This window comes from Lagenorhynchus albirostris, chromosome 14, assembly GCF_949774975.1.
Source record: "Lagenorhynchus albirostris chromosome 14, mLagAlb1.1, whole genome shotgun sequence".
Taxonomy (NCBI): Eukaryota; Metazoa; Chordata; class Mammalia; order Artiodactyla; family Delphinidae; genus Lagenorhynchus; species Lagenorhynchus albirostris.
In genome coordinates, this window is record NC_083108.1 from 40,181,299 (window position 1) to 40,203,026 (window position 21,728).

Here is a 21,728-nt window from a genome sequence, read left to right on the forward strand (position 1 = left end):
ACAATATGAAAAAGAATATATGTATATGTGTATATATATATATATACACACACATATATATATAAATGAATCACTTTTCTGTACAGCAGAAGTTAACACATTGTAGGTCACCTATACTTCAAATAAATAAATATATAGATAAATAAGATTTGTACTAGGATTCTTGAATGTAAAGGAAAGAAGTAAAATTTAAAGTTGGTTCATTCAGAGACCCAAACTCCTATTATGTCATGATGGTTTCTTAATCCGCTCAGAATTTCCCAAACAGTTGCTGTTAATGGTTTGCTTGTACGGTATTTCTATTTGCAAGTGTAACATCCCTGCATCTCTCCCTTTCGGCTTGTTATATCTGTGTCATGATTTTGTGAACAGGAGAACAAATGGCAGCCAACTCCTGCTAGAAAACCAAAGCTTTGAAAAGGCCATGGCTGAAGTGGAGATAAGTTTCTCTCAGATGTCAGAGTTTGAGTGCTACTCCTGTCTCTCTCCTAATTAAATTCCAAGTGAAGCTACTTCCTTCTTATGGGACATCTGCCTCCTAGCTGACAGAACTCCTTCTCTCCCTTTGGGGGAGAGGGTCTAAGGGGATGGATCTTGACCTGTCTCCATTATGCCTCAAGAAGAACTAGAGGATAAAATAACAACCTTCATTTTAGTTCATGAAATGAATACTACTATCTGAAAATTTATAACATGTTTAGGAAAAAATCGGTTAAAATACTTTCAAGTTATAGAACCACTACAGTTTTGGAGTATGCCTTTAGTTATGTGCTTAGTAATATTTTTTCAAGGATTTTAAATTTATTACTGCAAATTTAATAATTATAGCAATTGCTTAATGAAAGGTAAGAAATATAAGAATGAATGCTTAGGTATACAATAAATACCTAATATAAAAATCTAAGAGTAATCATACAAAGAATCTTAACACAAATGCTTCAAGAGTTTTAAATCACTTAATAAATTCTTTTTCAGTAAAAATTTACAAAAATGTCATCAAAAAGCAGACCTATATGATTTAGTTAAATATATGTGAGGAAAAAGTGTTGACACATGAGTGTTTTGTGCAAATAAATATTGTTAAATAGGTATTTAACAATACCTAAAGCAGGAGCGGATGAGTGGACGCAGCTGGCTGCGAAGTCGCGGGACTTCTTTCTCTGGATCTCACTGGGTCCACGACCCAGGGACAGGGACCAGCCAGCAGCAGCCTACAGGGACAGTCAGAATCTGAGGTATTCCAGAATTGGAAACAAGGGCATAGAGAGGTTAAGTAAGCTGCCTAAGATCACACAGCTAGTAAGTGGTGAAGCTGCGATTCTCACCGAGGAGGGGGCCATCAAGGCTGGAGCTGGTGGGTGAGGATAAGAACAGCCATGTGGATGAAAGGCTCTTGGTGTCCAGCCAGGAGTCAGGGCTCTGCCTCTGAGGTGGGAGAGCCAACTTCAGGACACTGGTCAACAAGAGACCTCCCAGCTCCACATAATATCAAACAGCGAAAATCTCCCAGAGACCTCCATCTTAACACCAGCACCCAGCTTCACTCAATGACCAGCAAGCTACAGTGCTGGACAACGTATGCCAAACAACTAGCAAAACAGGAACACAACCCCACCCATTAGCAGAGAGGCTGCCTAAAATCATAATAAGTCCACAGACGACACCCCAAAACACACCACCAGACGTGGACCTGCCCACTAGAGAGACAAGATCCAGCCTCATCCACCACAACACAGGCACTAGTCCCCTCCACCAGGAAGCCTACACAACCCACTGAACCAACCTTAGCCACTGGAGACAGACATCAAAAACAACAGGAACTATGCACCTGCAGCCTGCAAAAAGGAGACCCCAAACACAGTAAGATAAGCAAAATGAGAAGACAGAAAAACACACAGCAGATGAAGGAGCAAGATAAAAATGCACCAGACCTAACAAATGAAGAGGAAATAGGCAGTCTACCTGAAAAAGAATTCAGAATAATGATAGTAAGCATGATTCAAAATCTTGGAAATAGAATGGACAAAATGCAAGAAACATTTAACAAGGACCTAGAAGAAATAAAGATGAAACAAGCAACAATGAACAACACAATAAATGAAATTAAAAGTACTCTAGATGGGATCAATAGCAGAATAACTGAGGCAGAAGAACGGATACGTGACCTGGAAGATAAAATAGTGGAAATAACTACTGCAGAGCAGAATAAAGAAAAAAGAATGAAAAGAACTGAGGACAGTCTCAGAGACCTCTGGGACAACATTAAATGCACCAACATTCGAATTATAGGGGTTCCAGAAGAAAAAGAGAAAAAGAAAGGGACTGAGAAAATAGTTGAAGAGATTATAGTTGAAAACTTCCCTAATATGGGAAAGGAAATAGTTAATCAAGTCCAGGAAGCACAGAGAGTCCCATACAGAATAAATCCAAGGAGAAATCCTCCAAGACACATATTAATCAAACTGTCAAAAATTAAATGCAAAGAAAGCATATTAAAAGCAGCAAGGGAAAAACAACAAATAACACACAAGGGAATCCCCATAAGGTTAACAGCTGATCTCTCAGCAGAAACCCTGCAAGCCAGAAGGGAGTGGCAGGACATACTGAAAGTGATGAAGGAGAAAAACCTGCAACCAAGATTACTCTACCCAGCAAGGATCTCATTCAGATTTGATGGAGAAATTAAAATCTTTACAGACAACCAAAAACTGAGAGAGTTCAGCACCACAAAACCAGCTTTACAACAAATGCTAAAGGAACTTCTCTAGACAAGAAACAGAAGAGAAGGAAAAGACCTATAATAATGAACCCAAAACAATTTAGAAAATGGGAAGAGGAACATACATATCGATAATCACCTTAAATGTAAATCGACTAAATGCTCCCACCAAGACACAGATTGGCTGAATGGATACAAAAACAAGACCCTTATATATGCTGTCTACAAGAGACCCACTTCAGACCTAGAGACACATACAGACTGAAAGTAAGGCAATGGAAAAAGATATTCCATACAAATGGAAAACAAAAGAAAGCTGGAATAGCAATTCTCATATCAGAAAAAATAGACTTTAAAATAAAGACTATTACAAGAGACAAAGAAGGACACTACATATTGATCAAGGGAATCAATCCAAGAAGAAGATATAACAATTGTAAATATTTATGGACCCAACATAGGAGCACCTCAATACATAAGGCAAATGCTAACAGCCATAAAAGGGGAAATCAACAGTAACACAATCACAGTAGGGGACTTGAAGACCCACTTTCACCAATGGACAAATCATCCAGAATGAAAATAAATGAGGAAACACAAGCTTTAAATGATACATTAAACAAGATGGACTTAATTGATATTTATAGGACATTCCCTCTAAAAACAGCAGAATAGGGGCTTCCCTGGTGGCGCAGTGGTTGAGAATCTGCCTGCCAATGCAGTGGACATGCTTCGAGCCCTGGTCTGGGAAGATCCCACATGCCACAGAGCAACTGGGCCCGTGAGCCACAACTACTGAGCCTGCGCGTCTGGAGCCTGCGCTCTGCAACAAGAGAGGCTGCGACAGTGAGAGGCCCATGCACTGCGATGAAGAGTGGCCCCCACTCGCAAAATAAGGCAAATACTAACAGCCATAAAAGAGAAAATAGACAGTAATACATTCATAGTAGGGGACTTTAACACCCCACTTTCACCAATGGACAGATCATCCAAAATGAGAATAAATAAGGAAACACAAGCTTTAAATGATACATTAAACAAAGGGACTTAATTGATATCTATAGGACACTCCATCCAAAAACAACAGAATACACATTTTTCTCAAGTGCTCATGGAACATTCTCCAGGATAGATCATATCTTGGGTCACAAATCAAGCCTTGGTAAATTTAAGAAAATTGAAATTGTATCAAGTATCTTTTCTGACCACAACGCCATGAGACTAGATATCAATTACAGGAAAAGATGTGTAAAAAATACAAACACATGGAGGCTAAACAATACACTACTTAATAACGAAGTGATCACTGAAGAAATCAAAGAGGAAATTAAAAAATACCTAGAAACAAATGTCAGTGGAGACACAACGACCCAAAACCTATGGGATGCAGCAAAAGCAGTTCTAAGGGGGAAGTTTATAGCAATACAAGCCCACCTTAAGAAGCAGGAAACATCCCAAATAAACAACCTAACCTTGCACCTCAAGCAATTAGAGAAAAAAAACAAAAAACCCCAAAGCTAGAAGAAGGAAAGAAATACTAAAAATCAGATCAGAAATAAATGAAAAAGAAATGAAGGAAACAATAGCAAAGATCAATAAAACTAAAAGCTGGTCTTTGAGAAGATAAACAAAATAGATAAACCACTAGCCAGACTCATCAAGAAAAAAAGGGAGAGGACTCAAATCAACAGAATTAGAAATGAAAAAGGAGAGGTAACAACTGACACTGCAGAAATAAAAAAGATCATGAGAGATTACTACAAGCAACTCTATGCCAATAAAATGGACAATCTGGAAGAAATGGACAAATTCTTAGAAATGCACAACCTGCCAAGACTGAATCAGGAAGAAATACAAAATATGAACAGATCAATCACAAGCACTGAAATTGAAACTGTGATTAAAAATCCTCCAGCAAACAAAAGCCCAGGACCAGATGGCTTCACAGGTGAAATCTAGCAAACATTTAGAGAAGAGCTAACACCTATCCTCCTCAAACGCTTTCAAAATATAGCAGAGGGAGGAACACTCCCAAATTTCTTCTATGAGGCCACCATCACCTTGATACCAAAACCAGACAAGGATGTCACAAAGAAAGAAAACGACAGGCCAATATCACTGATGAACATAGATGCAAAAATCCTCAACAAAATACTAGCAAACAGAATTCAACAGCACATTAAAAGGATCATACACAATGATCAAGTGGGGTTTATTCCAGGAATGCAAGGATTCTTCAATATACACAAATCAATCAATATGATAAACCATATTAACAAATTGAAGGAGAAAAACCATATGATCATCTCAATAGATGCAGAGAAAGCTTTTGACAAAATTCAACACCCATTTATGATAAAAACCTTCCTGAAAGTAGGCATAGAGGGAACTTTCCTCAACATAATAAAGGCCATATATGACAAGCCGAGAGCCAACATCATCCTCAATGGTGAAAAACTGAAAGCATTTCCACTAAGATCAGGAACAAGACAAGGTTGCCCATACTCACCACTATTATTCAACATAGTTTTGGAAGTTTTAGCCACAGAAATCAGAGAAGAAAAAGAAATAAAAGGAATCCAAATCGGAAAAGAAGAAGTAAAGCTGTCACTGTTTGCAGATGACATGATCCTATACATAAGAATCCTAAAGATGCTACCAGAAAACTACTAGAGCTAATCAATGAATCTGGTAAAGTGGCAGGATACAAAATTAATGCACAGAAATCTCTGGCATTCCTATATACTAATGATGAAAAATCTGAAAGTGAAATCAAGAAAACACTCCCATTTACCATTGCAACAAAAAGAATAAAATATCTAGGAATAAACCTACCTAAGGAGACAAAAGACCTGTATGCAGAAAATTATAATACACTGATCAAAGAAATTAAAGATGATACAAACAGATGGAGAGATATACCATGTTCGTGGATTGGAAGAATCACCATTGTGAAAATGACTCTACTACCCAAAGCAATCTACAGATTCAATGCAATCCCTATCAAACTACCAATGGCATTTTTCACAGAACTAGAATAAAAAATTTCACAATTTGTATGGAAACACAAAAGACCCCGAATAGCCAAAGCAATCTTGAGAACGAAAAACGGAGCTGGAGGAATCAGGCTCCCTGACTTCAGACTATACTACAAAGCTACAGTAATCAAGACAGTATGGTACTGGCACAAAAACAGAAAGATAGATCAATGGAACAGGATAGAAAGCCCAGAGATATACCCATGCGCATATGGACACCTTATCTTTGATAAAGGTGGCAGGAATGTACAATGGAGAAAGGACAGCCTCTTCAATAAGTGGTGCTGGGAAAACTGGACAGGTACATGTAAAAGTATGAGATTAGATCACTCCCTAACACCATACACAAAAATAAGCTCAAAATGGATTAAAGACCTAAATGTAAGGCCAGAAACTATCAAACTCTTAGAGGAAAACATAGGCAGATCACTCTATGACATAAATCACAGCAAGATCCTTTCTGACCCACCTCCTAGAGAAATGGAAATAAAAATAAACAAATGGGACCTAATGAAACTTCAAAGGTTTTGCACAGCAAAGGAAACCATAAGCAAGACCAAAAGACAACTCTCAGAATCGAGAAAATATTTGCAAATGAAGCAACTGACAAAGGATTAATCTGCAAAATTTACAAGCAGCTCATGCAGCTCAGCAACAAATAAACAAACAACCCAATCCAAAAATAGGCAGAAAACCTAAATAGACATTTCTCCAAAGAAGCTATACAGACTCTCAACAAGCACATGAAAGGATGCTCAACATCATTAATCATTAGAGAAATGCAAATCAAAACTACAATGAGTTATCATCTCACATCAGTCAGAATGGCCATCATCAAAAAATCTAGAAACAATAAATGCTGGAGAGGGTGTGGAGAAAAGGGAACACTCTTGCTCTGCTGGTGGGAATGTGAATTGGTTCAGCCACTATGGAGAACAGTATGGAGGTTCCTTAAAAAACTACAAATAGAACTATCATATGACCCAGCAATCCCACTACTGGGCATATACCTTGAGAAAACCAAAATTCAAAAAGAGTCATGTACCAAAGTGTTCATTGCAGCTCTATTTACAATAGCCAGGACATGGATACAACCTAAGTGCCCATCACTGGATGAATGGATAAAGAAGATGTGGCACATATATACAATGGAATATTACTCAGCCATAAAAAGAAACTAAATTGAGCTATTTGTAATGAGGTGGATAGACCTAGAGTCTGTCATACAGAGTGAAGTAAGTCAGAAAGAAAAAGACAAATACCGTATGCTAACACATATATATGGAATTTAAGAAAAAAAAATGTCATGAAGAACCTAGGGGTAAGACAGGAATAAAGACACAGACCTACTGGAGAATGGACTTGAGGATATGGGGAGGGGGAAGGGTGAGCTGTGACAGGGCGAGAGAGAGGCATGGACATATATACACTACCAAATGTAAGGTAGATAGCTAGTGGGAAGCAGCCGCGTGGCACAGGGATATCTGCTCGGTGCTTTGTGACCGCCTGGAGGGGTGGGATAGGGAGGGTGGGAGGGAGGGAGACCCAAGAGGGAAGAGATATGGGATCATATGTATATGTATAACTGATTCACTTTGTTATAAAGCAGAAACTAACACACCATTGTAAAGCAATTAAACCCCAATAAAGATGTTTTAAAAAAAAAAAAACCTAAAGCAGTATTCCAAGTCTAGTTTCTTTGTGGTATGGTTTGGACTAATCATATACTTACAATACACTTTGAAAGCAAACTTCAGTCTAATATATTCACATTTTTAAATACTAATCAACCTGGTAGAAAAAGCAGTGGCCTGAAATGAAAAAAATATGCAATTCACGACCCTATTGTGCCACTTAAAAGTTATTGACCTCTAAACGTGTCATCGAACCCCCGCAGTCCTCAGTGTTCTCTGCTCTAAATTGAAAAGTTTGTAATCTAGGGTCATTAGCCTCACCATGTAGGCTCTTTTCATTTCTGAATTGGTGGGGTCCAAATTATTTGTTATCGAATGTAGCAAATAAAAAATGGGATTCCATCATTTTCTACTATTCCAGAGAAGCTTCTGCTTGTGGAAGGTGGACTTAACATTGAATTTTCCAAAAAGCACATGTTAAGAGAATTTCTTCACTGTCTTTATACAATCAGAAGTGACCGCCAGAGTCTGGGCCAGAAGTCTAAGAAAATCCAGCCACTCTTTTCCCATCGTGCTGCTCGTCCATCTTTCTGAGAGCAGATGTATTTGATTAAGGGTATCAGTAGCTTCTCACGAAAGAATAGGTGAATTAAATCAACACTAATTTATTTAGTGCTCATGTTCAAGATACTAGAAGAAAAATTGTCCATGTCTAATTTGTGCTGATTTTTTCTAGGACCCACTGATCTCAGCATGAAGAGGCAGTTGGCGACCAGCTCAGGATCCTCCAGCAGTTCGAGCTCCAGACCCCAGCTGAGTCCAACTGAAATCAATGCAGTGAGACAGCTGGTTGCAGGATATCGGGAATCCGCTGCATTTTTATTGCGTTCCGCAGATGAACTGGAAAATCTTATTTTACAACAGAACTGAGTCCAGCGACGATCCTCTTCACTGAGGTTTAAATTTGCAGTTTCCACTAATGACGTTTTGATTTCCCAGCAGAGATGCGTCTGGTCTTACTGCACAGTCTTAAGAGAAATATTTCCATTATGCCACATTGTCCTTGATCCATAAAGTGATGTGTTTAGGTGCTTCAAAGGAACTCTGGCCTCTGAAGTACTTGAGATACTTTAATGTGTCCAGCCTACTGTTTTTTGTTTCAGTGTGCAAGCATAAATACCTGGGGCAAAAATAAAGGCTGTATATTCCTAATTCAAGGATAAAACAGAAGAAGCTTGTGGTATAAAAAGTAGTTCAAGATCCAACTGAAATATTAGTGGAATTTGCTACTGACTTACTGGACTGAAAGCTGCAGTATCTGGCAAAAAATAAAAGCCAAAATTTCTCATTGCTACAGGATATAACAATGAAAAGGATCTTGTATTTTAAAAAAATATGTAATTTTTATAAAAAGAAAACTTGTTTTTCATTCAGAATTGTCATTTTTACTTTGGTAACTTTTTCATAGGTCCTAAAAGAAAACTGCTTTGAGAAACTACTGTAAGTACCTTTTCCACCTCCCTTTGCCTTCTCCTCTTTCCAAATTCTTTCTACAAGTATAACACTTGATGCTGGGGGAAAAAAATACCCTTGCCTACGTTCTTTAAATCGTCGCATCAGGAACTACTTCCAAGAGAAGCCTGCGTTTCTGCACTCATGCTGGTCTCAAGCATCCCACTCACCATTGCAGCTTTACCATAGTGGTTTTCACCACAGAATTTTTTAATATTGAAAAAGACATATCATTGAAAAAAAAATGACACCTTGATTTCTTACAGCTGCTCTCCCCAGATTGCCGCTGCTGTCTTATGGGCATCCCTCTAGCAGCCATTGGATGTCGATGACTGAATGTTAAAGAGGTTGCAAGTGACAATCTGAAAATTTGCACTCTTGTGTGTAGTCTTCTTTTCTCTCTTTCAGAAATAGTTCCCAAAAAGACCATTACCTCTCCTGATATAATTTGTATAATTTACAGTTGTAGGTAAAAATGATGTAAAGAACTCTCAGTGGATGCAGCTGCAATCTACAATGAACTGTCCCCTCCTCTTCCCCATATTTTGCCCTTCTTCCTGATTTTATAGTGTTGAATACACATGAATGGTGTTTTCTTTGTGCACTGAGGCAAGCCTATTTTTTAAATATTTAGGGAGGAGTACATCAGTTTACGCTTCTTGTACAATTTTTTTCTGTTGTTTGGCTTCGGTTGGATTACAGGTTCTTTGTGCATTCCTGAATTTGCCTTATTTCATGTAAAATTTATGTCATTTGGTTTTTGATAATAAGTTGAAGACATCAGTGATATCTCTTAACTACTTGTTACATATAGTTTTTCAAGTAATGACTGTGATTGTGACCAAGTAATGTGCACTTTTTCTTGTAACTGTGGACATTGCTATGCTCTTTTCTTCTAGTGTTTCTAGAATTACTGTTCCTTACAGTTACGTAAACAAAAAACAAAAAAACAAAAAAGAACTTTTGTGATACTGTTGGTGAATATAATGTGAAAATCTTATTGAAATATGAGTATTTTGGAAATACATAGATGCACAAACATCTTTTAAGGTGTGGATTTAGAGTTTGCTTATTTAAATGAAAATTCAAAAACTGAGGGCTGGTATAATTTTCTCTGTTTTGTTGGGTTTAATAAACAGATTTCTGTGTTAAAACACTGATTGTGAAACCTTATAAACTTTCTGAATGATATGAAAGGTTGTTTTATACCTACATTTAGCACAAAATTGACAGTTCAAACATATTTCAAGAACATCCCAAGGTCCCCCAGAGCTTCCACATTCAGTCTAATAAATAATTTATTCCAAGAAGGGGTAAAGCAGATTAGCAAACCATGGGTATTTCATCTGATTGTTTAAATCTGATTTAAGAATTTATGTTTTATTCCCCATTTTTCATGAGTAATCTGGCTCTTTTAGTCACTCCTAATTTAACATTTTGGGAGAAACATATCTGTTTTAAGTGCCTGTTTATGCTTTGGGTTTTGTCGTAAGAGTATTGGAAGCTTTGGCATGGTTACTATTTAACAAAGTAACACCCCGGTTTGAGATCAGCCTATACATAAAAAATCCTTAATAGCGATAGTAAAGCAAATGGATTAGAGAAAGGGAGTTCCAGCAAGGTGCTCTTGTTTTCATTTCATTTTCATCTTCACTTATACTCCCACATCCATCCACCAAGGAGTAAATTCCCCCCACATCTTCTGCTTTTTGCACATTTATCTAAAAGAATGAGGGTACCAGGATTCCCATCGTTTCCAGGGGAGAGCTCAAAGGCCAAAACGAAGTACCATGTTGCTTTCCTTTTCCTTTGTAACTTGTACCTGAAAACACTCTGGTCCTTTTTAACCCTCTGTCACAAGAGAATAGAGATCACATCTCCTTTATAAAGCATTCTGGAGAAATTGGGTGCAGGTTCATATTCTCATTCAAATGAGGTGATATAAAACTCTCATAAACACGGAGGTCAAATAGAATTTTCTGCCACTTCTGACAGCTTTTCATACAGCAGCAGTTTCTTGTCACATATGTATTACTTCTTTATCACACTTAATAAGAACACATTCCTTGAAGTAACCATAGAGAATGCAAACACAAGCAGTTACTGAATTTTCTTAAATTGTGTTAAGGAACAGCACTTGGTAAAAAGGGCATTCCAGGAACGATAGCCACTGTTTACTGATTATTTACACATGGAAAAGGCATTGTATTTCCTTTAATTCTCACAATAACACTAGGAGATCGGGATAGTCACTTTACATTTTACAAGAAGGCTCAAGAAAATGAAGTAACTTGCTGCCAGGAGCACCGAGCTAGAGAGAACTTGAAGCCATTATTTGACCCAGGTAGGCCTAGCGCTGGAGCACCCCCTATTGGTCGCTACAATCTGTTGCCTCCCAGGTACTAAATCCTTAACATTCTGCACTGACTTGGAACCAGGCCTGTTTATGCTAAAGTTTAGCAGTTTTATTTGTGTAGTTAAATAATAGTTATGACATCAAATAAACGATCTGACTAAACACGGAGAGTTTTAGCCCACTTATAGAAGTTTAATTTCCTTTAAGTTATGTTCTCTACAAATGTAAAGAACTACAATAAAGCCCACCACTAATGAAAATCAAATACATAAAGCAGGAAGAAAAGGCAGTGACTTTAAAAAAAAAAAAAAAGACAATGGGGACTTCCCTGGTGGCGCAGTGGTTAAAAATCCGCCTGCCAATGCAGTGGACACGGGTTCAAGCCCTGGTCCAGGAAGATCCCACATGCCGCGGAGCAACTAAGCCCGTGCGTTACAACTACTGAGCCTGCACTCTAGAGGCCGTGAGCCACAACTACTGAAGCCCGTGTGCCTACAGCCTGTGCTCCGCAACAAGAGAAGCCACCACAACTGCACACTGCAACGAAGAGTAACCCCCGCTCACCGCAACCAGAGAAAGCCTGCGTGCAGCAACGAAGACCCGACGCAGACATAAATAAATAATAAATTTATATATATATAAAAAAAAAGACAATGATGGGTGCCAGTAGTGAATCCGGTAAGGAAAGAGAAAAGGGATTATCCAGCTGAACCCGTAAAGGTAAGTTTGTTCACCTGAGATTTCAGTCTTAGGCAGGTGCTATTTGGTTCTTTTGATTAATCCTGGTACCATTAACACAAATACCATTCAAAGACTTATCTTTCTATGTCAAAAATATTTTCTAATTTCGTACAGCCCAGGTTTCAAAAGTTTAGTTTGTAAAGAAAAAGTTCCAAAAATAAAGCAGGTAAACAATACATTAACATACTGTTTATCTTTTAAATTGTGTTTGAGATGCAGAAATTTGGTAAAGATTGAGCACAAGCTAACCTACAGGAGTTTGCCATTTAAATATGATTAAAATCTCCTTTCTTAAAAATATTTTGAAAGGAGATAAAAATGCGACTAGTAGATTAACCTATCTCCAGTTTTAAGGTCAATCATTTTCAACATTTAATTTTGTTTTCAGATTGCAAAAGAAACTTGAGAAATACAGGAAAAGAAGGAAAGATAACCCCAGCAGCCATAGAGAACCATGAATAACATTTTATAGTATATCTTTCAGAGCTTATCTAAACAGGTATATAAACATTCTTCTGTTTGATTTTACTGTATATGGTGTTTCCTTATCTGATTTTCTGTCCTAACAATATACCATGAATACTTCCCACATCATTAGGCATTCTTCTTAAGTATTATTTCTGATGACTACAGTATTATATTGTATGAATGTACTTGTATTAATTTTCTATTGCAGCTGTAACAAATTACCACAAACACTATAAATTTATTTCAGTCTGCTAAGTTGGAAGTCTCACTGGGCTAAAATCTAGGTGTCAGCAGGAATATGTTCCTCTCTGGTGGCTCAAGGGGAGAATCCATTTCTTGGCCTGCTCTAGCTTGAAAGCTGCCTGCATTCCTTGACTTGGGGTCCCTTCCTCCATCATCTAAGCCGGAGCTTAGCATCTTCAAATCTCTCTGTAACTCTGACCTCCTTTTCTGCCCCCTCTTCCACCTTTAAGGACCCTTGTGAGTACACTGGGCCCATATGGATAAAGTAGGACAACCTCTTTTAAAGTCAGATGATTAGCAAACTTAATTTCATCTATAAATTTAATTCCTTAATTTGACATATAACAAAACATATTGACAGGTTCTGATGATTAAGATGTGGCCATCTCTCTCTGGGGGGCATTAGTCTGCCTACTCTAGTTACCTTAATTTCCCTTTTTTTTTTTTATATGCCTCTGTACCCAACTGTATTTCATCCATTCACCTGTAGTAAAGATCCTAAGTCAGCAGCACAAATATTTTACAAGTAATTGTTAGCTGCCGTATCTGTACTTTTTCTTCTTATGAAGGGTATAGTTTTTTGGAAATTATTTTAATGACATTTTCTTTAATTTCTCACATTCAAATCAAATGTAATAAACAAATACATATGGTAAATGTGCAGCTAAATCTTTCAAGGGAAATGAAACAAAAATACCTCTGAATTCTTTCCTTACTTTGATTTCTTAGAAAGTGCTTCTGCCCAAGAAATTCTCTGAGATATGTTTAAGGCCATCTCATTAGACCGAATAGGTACACGAGGATCCAAAGCTTAATCAAATTCTGTAAGCAAAGCAACCACATTCATAAAACTTCTAGTGGTAATTACCAGTGGTGTTTTATTTACTCTGAACAAATAAAAGATATATTAATATTAGATGTTATTAGATGACATGTCTTTTAAAAGGAAGGGTTTGGCAATAACATACCTATTGAATTTAGGATAATTAAATGAGTTTAAAAAATAAACCTCTTTACCTCCATTTCTTTGTGAGAAAACTATTTTATTAACATATTAAAAATTTTATTTCCCCTCATCTACTGTGCTTTTTTTTTTCTTTTCAATTGCTATCCACTGAAAGAAGATCAAAGATAATTCAAGACCATTTTTAATGCTGTGAGAGAAAAAGCAAACAAACAGTAAAGCATAGACCACAGAGAGGAAATACTATTACTCAAAGTGTGGAATTGGCACCGGTTTTTTTCCCTCTAAAGTGTTGACTTCTCATTTTCTTTGTTTATTGGGGAATGGATTACCCCAGGCCCCCCATGAGAAATGCCTCTACTCATGTAAAGCACTCCATTGCAGTGACGGAACAAGTGGCCAGAGATTCCCCAACAGATTATTTAATCTTAGTTCCTTTGCTAGTGGAAGGATTCCAAGGTCTGCCTTGAACTAAACCCATAGAGTAGTAAGCCTCTTTGCCCGTTTTATTTTTCATTCATTTGAATAGCACATTCTTTGACCTACTATGTGCAGGGCATCAGGCTCTGATACAGAAAAACTATTCCTGCTTCAAGGGGTCACATCTAGTGGAGGAGAGAGACAGAGGTACAGATGGTTATAATACAAAAGGATAAAGAGAAACAGTGTAACATGTAATGATAGAAACATGCCAAACAGGTCAAAGGAGGGCACAGACCTCTATAAGAGTGGGTGAGGGTAGGTGCAGGGAGCTAGTTGGTCACAGAGATGGAGCTGTGGGGAATACTTGGCAAAAGTGTTGAGTTTGTTTAGGGAGGATGGACGAATGAAAGATGCGTGAGTTAAAGACATTTTTCAACTACAGAGTACGCCACAAGTTGAGGATGGAGGAGGCATGGAATAGCATGGTGGGCAGTCACTTGAGCAGTTTAGTGTTGCCAGAAGGCAGAGTTTGAGATGAAAAGAGATTGACTCCTGGAGAGGAATAAAGGAGCCAGATCATGCAGGGCCAGACCTGCCATGCAAAGGAGCCTGGCTGTGTCCGGCCGAGGATGGAGAGACCCTGGCAGGTTCGCACAGTGGTAAGTGTGCATTGGCACCTCTGTTGACTATTTGCTGGAACTTCAGTGGAAGAAGATGATGTAATGCTAGATCACAGGACCTCCCTCCATCCCCAAAAGTAAATTAAATAAAACTAATAGTGAAAAACAAAAAGTATTACATAAGTAGCATATGAGCAATAAAGGAATGGGCTTTGTCCTATACCCACTGAAAGGTGGGAGCCGTGAAGACTCAGTAAATGTCACAGATTAATGTGACTTCGTCCTTAGGAAACAGATCTGAGGAAAGAGACTGAATGGAAAGGAATGTTGAAAACCCCACTATTAAAGTTCTAGTTGGAAGAAAGGAGAATGAGGGGTGAGTGGACCAGCTTGTGGAAAAGTATGTACACAAGCTTCAGGAACGCAAGACCCTTGCTGCCCTCCCGACGAGTTTCCAGAAGTAGAAACACCATCAGGACTTGTCATTTCATGTGTTCTCTGGTGAAAAAGACAAGCTGAAGAGTAAAGAGGAATACAGTGATACAAGGGTATGCTTTCTACAAAAAGAAATGGAGATTCAATCGGCATTTCCCTTGCCCCCTTCCCATCCTGTCCTTTTTCTCCTCTCATTTACCTCTTCCTCACCCCTGACTAATAAGTCAGTGGCCAAAACTTATGAGGTCCAGTTGTCTTATTTGATTTTCTCTTCTGAGAGGGAAACAGGCAAAGGTGCCGGAGGAAAGGGAAGGCATTAGGAGAAATGAGTTACTGGATCTCACTGCCTCTGTCAAAGTGAAGTTCCAGAGTGTCCACCGCAAAACTGGGGAATTTAGGAATCTTAAATTTCCTATCCCCCAATATGGATAGCACACAGTTCTGCCTAAGTGGAGTGAGTTATGAAACTGGACTACAAATGACATTGCAGAAGACAATGTTCACAGACTGGTTACCCCAATCTCAACAGCTAGCATCACCTCCCAGAACCCTGCTCTCCAAACTTTCAGCAAAACAAAAGCAGATGGAACTCAAAATACCTCACCCTCAGGATGCAGGTCAAAGAGAAGAAGTGTGAGTTTAGATAGAAAAAGAAAAAGGGGGAAAGAGATGTCAGGGAGAACGTAATCACACTGTATTTGGAGAAACAGTAAGTATAACAATGAACATAGCCCATAAACAGTATGGCACCTGTATATCCAACCAACAGCAAAGAATGGAAGTCAGGCAGGCAGACATGGAAGAGTAGTTTCTCCAAGTTTTTTTAAAAATACATTTGAGAGAGACCTTCAAGATGGCGGAGGAGTAAGATGTGGAGATAACCTTCCTCCCCACAAAACATCAAAAATACATCTGACATGTGGAATAACTCCTACAGAACACCTACTGAACGCTGGCAGAAGACCTCAGACTTCCCAAAAGGCAAGAAACTCCCCACATACCTGGGTAGGGCAAAAGAAAAAAGAAAAAACAGAGACAAAAGAATAGGGATGGGACCTGCACGAATGGGAGGGAGCTGTGAAGGAGGAAACGTTTCCACACACTGGCAAGTCCCTTCACCCTGTGTGCAAGCACAGGTCACTATCCACACCAACCCCCCCCAGGGACCTGTACAGCCCACCACTTCCAGGGTCCCCTGATCCAGGGACAATTTCCCTGGGAGAACACACGGCGCACCTCAGGCTGTTGCAACATCACACTGGCCTCTACTGCTGCAGGCTCGCCCTGCATTCTGTACCCCTCCCTCCCCCAGCCTGAGTGAACCTGAACCCCCGAATCAGCTGCTCCTTTAACCCCGTCCTGTCTGGGCAGGGAACAGATGCCCTCAGGCGACCTATACGCAGAGGCAGGGCCAAATCCAAAGCTGAACCCCAGGAGCTGTGCAAACAAAGAAGAGAAAGGGAAATCTCTCCCAGCAGCCTCAGGAGCAGCAGATTAAATCTCCACAATCAACTTGATGTACCCTGCACCTGTGGAATACCTGAATAAACAATGAATCATCCCAAAATTGAGGCGGTGGACTTTGGGATCAACTGTAGACTTGGGGTTTGCTTTCCACATCTAATTTGTTTCTGGTTTTATGTTTATCTTAGTTTAGTATTTAGAGTTTATTTTCATTGGTAGATTTGTTTATTGATTTGGTTGCTCTCTTCCTTTTTCTTTTATTTATATATAGATACATTTTTTTTCCTTTTTCTCTTTTGGTGAGCATGAATGTTTATGCTTCTCTGTGTGATTTTGTCTGTATAGCTTTACTTTTACCATTTCCCCTAGGGTTCTGTCTGTCTGGGTTTTTTTGTTTGTCTGTTTATAGTATAGTTTTTAGCGCTTGTTATCATTGGTGGATTTGTTTCTTGGTTTGGTTGCTCTCTTCTTTCTTTCTTTCTTTCTTACTTTTTAATTGTTCTAGTTTTAATAACTTTATAAATTTTTATTTTAATTATTTTAGTTTATTGTTAATTTTTCTTTCTTTCTTTTTTTCTCCCTTTTCTTTGAAGCCATGTGGCTGACAGGGTCTTTGTGCTCCAGCCAAGTGTAAGTCCTGTGCCTCTGAGGTGCAAGAGCCGAGTTCAGGAGAAAGGTCCACCAGAGACCTCCCAGCTCCACGTAATATCAAATGGTGAAAGCTCTCCCAGAGATCTCCATCTCAACACTAAGACCCAGCTCCACCAAACAACCAGCAAGCTACAGTGTTGGACACCGTATGCCAAACAACTAGCAAGACAGGAACACAACCCCACCCATTAGCAGACAGACTGCCTAAAACCATAATAAGGTCACAGACACCCCAAAACACACCACCAGATGTGGACCTACCCACCAGAAAGACAAGATCCAGCCTCATCCACAACACAGGCACTAGTCCCATCCACCAGGAGGCCTATACAACCCACTGAACCAACCTTAGCCACTGGGGACAGACACCAAAAACAATAGAAACTAAAATCCTGCAGCCTACGAAAAGGAGACCCCAAACACAGTAAGTTAAGCAAAATGAGAAGACAGAGAAACACACAGCAGGTGAAGGCGCAAGGTAAAAACCCACAAGACCAAACAAATAAGGAGGAAATAGGCAGTCTACCTGAAAAAGAATTCAGAGTAATGTAAGTAAAGAAAAGATGATCCAAAACCTTGGAAACCAAATGGAGAAAATAAAAGGAACATTAAACAAGGACCTAGAAGAACTAAAGAACCAACAAACAATGATGAAAAACACAATAAATTAAATTAAAAATTCTCTAGGAGGAATCAGTCACAGAATAACTGAGGCAGAAGAACGGATAAGTGACCTGGAATATAAAATAGTGGAAATAGCTACCACAGAGCAGAATAACGAAAAAACAATGAATAGAATTGAGGACAGTCTCAGAGACCTCTGGGACAACACTAAACACACCAACATTCGAATTACAGGGGTCCCAGAGAAGAAGAGAAAAAAAAGGCACCGAGAAAATATGTGAAGAGATTATAGTTGAAAACTTCGCTAATATGGGAAAGGAAATAGTCAATCAAATCCAGGAAGTGCAGAGATTCCCATACAGGATAAATCCAAGTAGAAACACTCCAAGACACATATTATTCAAACTATCAGAAATTATATACAAATAAAAATTATTAAAAGCAGCAAGAGAAAAACAACAAATAACATACAAGGAATCCACATAAGGTTAACAGCTGATCTTTCAGCAGAAATGCTGCAAGCCAGAAGGGAGTGGCAGGACATATTTAAAGTGATGAAAGGGAAAAACCTACAATGAAGATTACTTCAACCAGCAAGGATCTCATTCCGATTAGATGGAGAAATTAAAATCTTTACAGACAAGCAAAAGGTAAGAGGATTCAGCACCACCAAACCAGCTTTACAACAAATGCTAAAGGAACTTCTCTACTCACGAAATACAAGAGAAGGAAAAGACTTACAAAAACAAACCCAAAACATTAAGAAAATGGTAGTAGGAACATACATATCGATAACTACCTTAAATGTAAATGGATTAAATGCTCCAACCAAAAGACATAGACTGGCTGAATGCATACAAAAACAAGACCCGTACATATGCTGTCTACAGGAGACCCACTTCAAAAATAGGGTCACATACACAATGAAAGTGAGGGGATGGAAAAAGATATTCCATGCAAATGGAAATCAAAAGAAAGCTGGAGTAGCAATTTCCATATCAGACAAAATAGACTTTAAAATAAAGACTATTACAAGAGACAAAGAAGGACACTACATATTGATCAAGGGAATCAATCCAAGAAGAAGATATAACAATTGTAAATATTTATGGACCCAACATAGGAGCACCTCAATACATAAGGCAAATGCTAACAGCCATAAAAGGGGAAATCAACAGTAACACAATCACAGTAGGGGACTTGAAGACCCACTTTCACCAATGGACAAATCATCCAGAATGAAAATAAATGAGGAAACACAAGCTTTAAATGATACATTAAACAAGATGGACTTAATTGATATTTATAGGACATTCCCTCTAAAAACAGCAGAATAGGGGCTTCCCTGGTGGCGCAGTGGTTGAGAATCTGCCTGCCAATGCAGTGGACATGCTTCGAGCCCTGGTCTGGGAAGATCCCACATGCCACAGAGCAACTGGGCCCGTGAGCCACAACTACTGAGCCTGCGCGTCTGGAGCCTGCGCTCTGCAACAAGAGAGGCTGCGACAGTGAGAGGCCCATGCACTGCGATGAAGAGTGGCCCCCACTCGCAAAATAAGGCAAATACTAACAGCCATAAAAGAGAAAATAGACAGTAATACATTCATAGTAGGGGACTTTAACACCCCACTTTCACCAATGGACAGATCATCCAAAATGAGAATAAATAAGGAAACACAAGCTTTAAATGATACATTAAACAAAGGGACTTAATTGATATCTATAGGACACTCCATCCAAAAACAACAGAATACACATTTTTCTCAAGTGCTCATGGAACATTCTCCAGGATAGATCATATCTTGGGTCACAAATCAAGCCTTGGTAAATTTAAGAAAATTGAAATTGTATCAAGTATCTTTTCTGACCACAACGCCATGAGACTAGATATCAATTACAGGAAAAGATGTGTAAAAAATACAAACACATGGAGGCTAAACAATACACTACTTAATAACGAAGTGATCACTGAAGAAATCAAAGAGGAAATTAAAAAATACCTAGAAACAAATGTCAGTGGAGACACAACGACCCAAAACCTATGGGATGCAGCAAAAGCAGTTCTAAGGGGGAAGTTTATAGCAATACAAGCCCACCTTAAGAAGCAGGAAACATCCCAAATAAACAACCTAACCTTGCACCTCAAGCAATTAGAGAAAAAAAACAAAAAACCCCAAAGCTAGAAGAAGGAAAGAAATACTAAAAATCAGATCAGAAATAAATGAAAAAGAAATGAAGGAAACAATAGCAAAGATCAATAAAACTAAAAGCTGGTCTTTGAGAAGATAAACAAAATAGATAAACCACTAGCCAGACTCATCAAGAAAAAAAGGGAGAGGACTCAAATCAACAGAATTAGAAATGAAAAAGGAGAGGTAACAACTGACACTGCAGAAATAAAAAAGATCATGAGAGATTACTACAAGCAACTCTATGCCAATAAAATGGACAATCTGGAAGAAATGGACAAATTCTTAGAAATGCACAACCTGCCAAGACTGAATCAGGAAGAAATACAAAATATGAACAGATCAATCACAAGCACTGAAATTGAAACTGTGATTAAAAATCCTCCAGCAAACAAAAGCCCAGGACCAGATGGCTTCACAGGTGAAATCTAGCAAACATTTAGAGAAGAGCTAACACCTATCCTCCTCAAACGCTTTCAAAATATAGCAGAGGGAGGAACACTCCCAAATTTCTTCTATGAGGCCACCATCACCTTGATACCAAAACCAGACAAGGATGTCACAAAGAAAGAAAACGACAGGCCAATATCACTGATGAACATAGATGCAAAAATCCTCAACAAAATACTAGCAAACAGAATTCAACAGCACATTAAAAGGATCATACACAATGATCAAGTGGGGTTTATTCCAGGAATGCAAGGATTCTTCAATATACACAAATCAATCAATATGATAAACCATATTAACAAATTGAAGGAGAAAAACCATATGATCATCTCAATAGATGCAGAGAAAGCTTTTGACAAAATTCAACACCCATTTATGATAAAAACCTTCCTGAAAGTAGGCATAGAGGGAACTTTCCTCAACATAATAAAGGCCATATATGACAAGCCGAGAGCCAACATCATCCTCAATGGTGAAAAACTGAAAGCATTTCCACTAAGATCAGGAACAAGACAAGGTTGCCCATACTCACCACTATTATTCAACATAGTTTTGGAAGTTTTAGCCACAGAAATCAGAGAAGAAAAAGAAATAAAAGGAATCCAAATCGGAAAAGAAGAAGTAAAGCTGTCACTGTTTGCAGATGACATGATCCTATACATAAGAATCCTAAAGATGCTACCAGAAAACTACTAGAGCTAATCAATGAATCTGGTAAAGTGGCAGGATACAAAATTAATGCACAGAAATCTCTGGCATTCCTATATACTAATGATGAAAAATCTGAAAGTGAAATCAAGAAAACACTCCCATTTACCATTGCAACAAAAAGAATAAAATATCTAGGAATAAACCTACCTAAGGAGACAAAAGACCTGTATGCAGAAAATTATAATACACTGATCAAAGAAATTAAAGATGATACAAACAGATGGAGAGATATACCATGTTCGTGGATTGGAAGAATCACCATTGTGAAAATGACTCTACTACCCAAAGCAATCTACAGATTCAATGCAATCCCTATCAAACTACCAATGGCATTTTTCACAGAACTAGAATAAAAAATTTCACAATTTGTATGGAAACACAAAAGACCCCGAATAGCCAAAGCAATCTTGAGAACGAAAAACGGAGCTGGAGGAATCAGGCTCCCTGACTTCAGACTATACTACAAAGCTACAGTAATCAAGACAG

At 38.4% G+C, this 21,728-nt stretch overlaps 1 protein-coding gene across 8 annotated transcripts in view; it reads left to right on the forward strand.

Annotated features, from left to right (window-relative positions):
* NOL4 (nucleolar protein 4) overlaps positions 1-8,759 on the forward strand; it is a 394,246-nt gene extending 385,487 nt beyond the window's left edge. For all 8 annotated transcript variants that reach the window (XM_060120683.1, XM_060120681.1, XM_060120684.1 and 5 more), the window contains one exon: positions 8,128-8,759. In XM_060120683.1, the coding sequence (XP_059976666.1) occupies positions 8,128-8,321 (194 nt within the window). In that variant the 3' untranslated portion in view covers positions 8,322-8,759. The remainder of the gene's footprint in view (positions 1-8,127) is intronic.
* Positions 8,760-21,728: the final 12,969 nt, after the last annotated feature.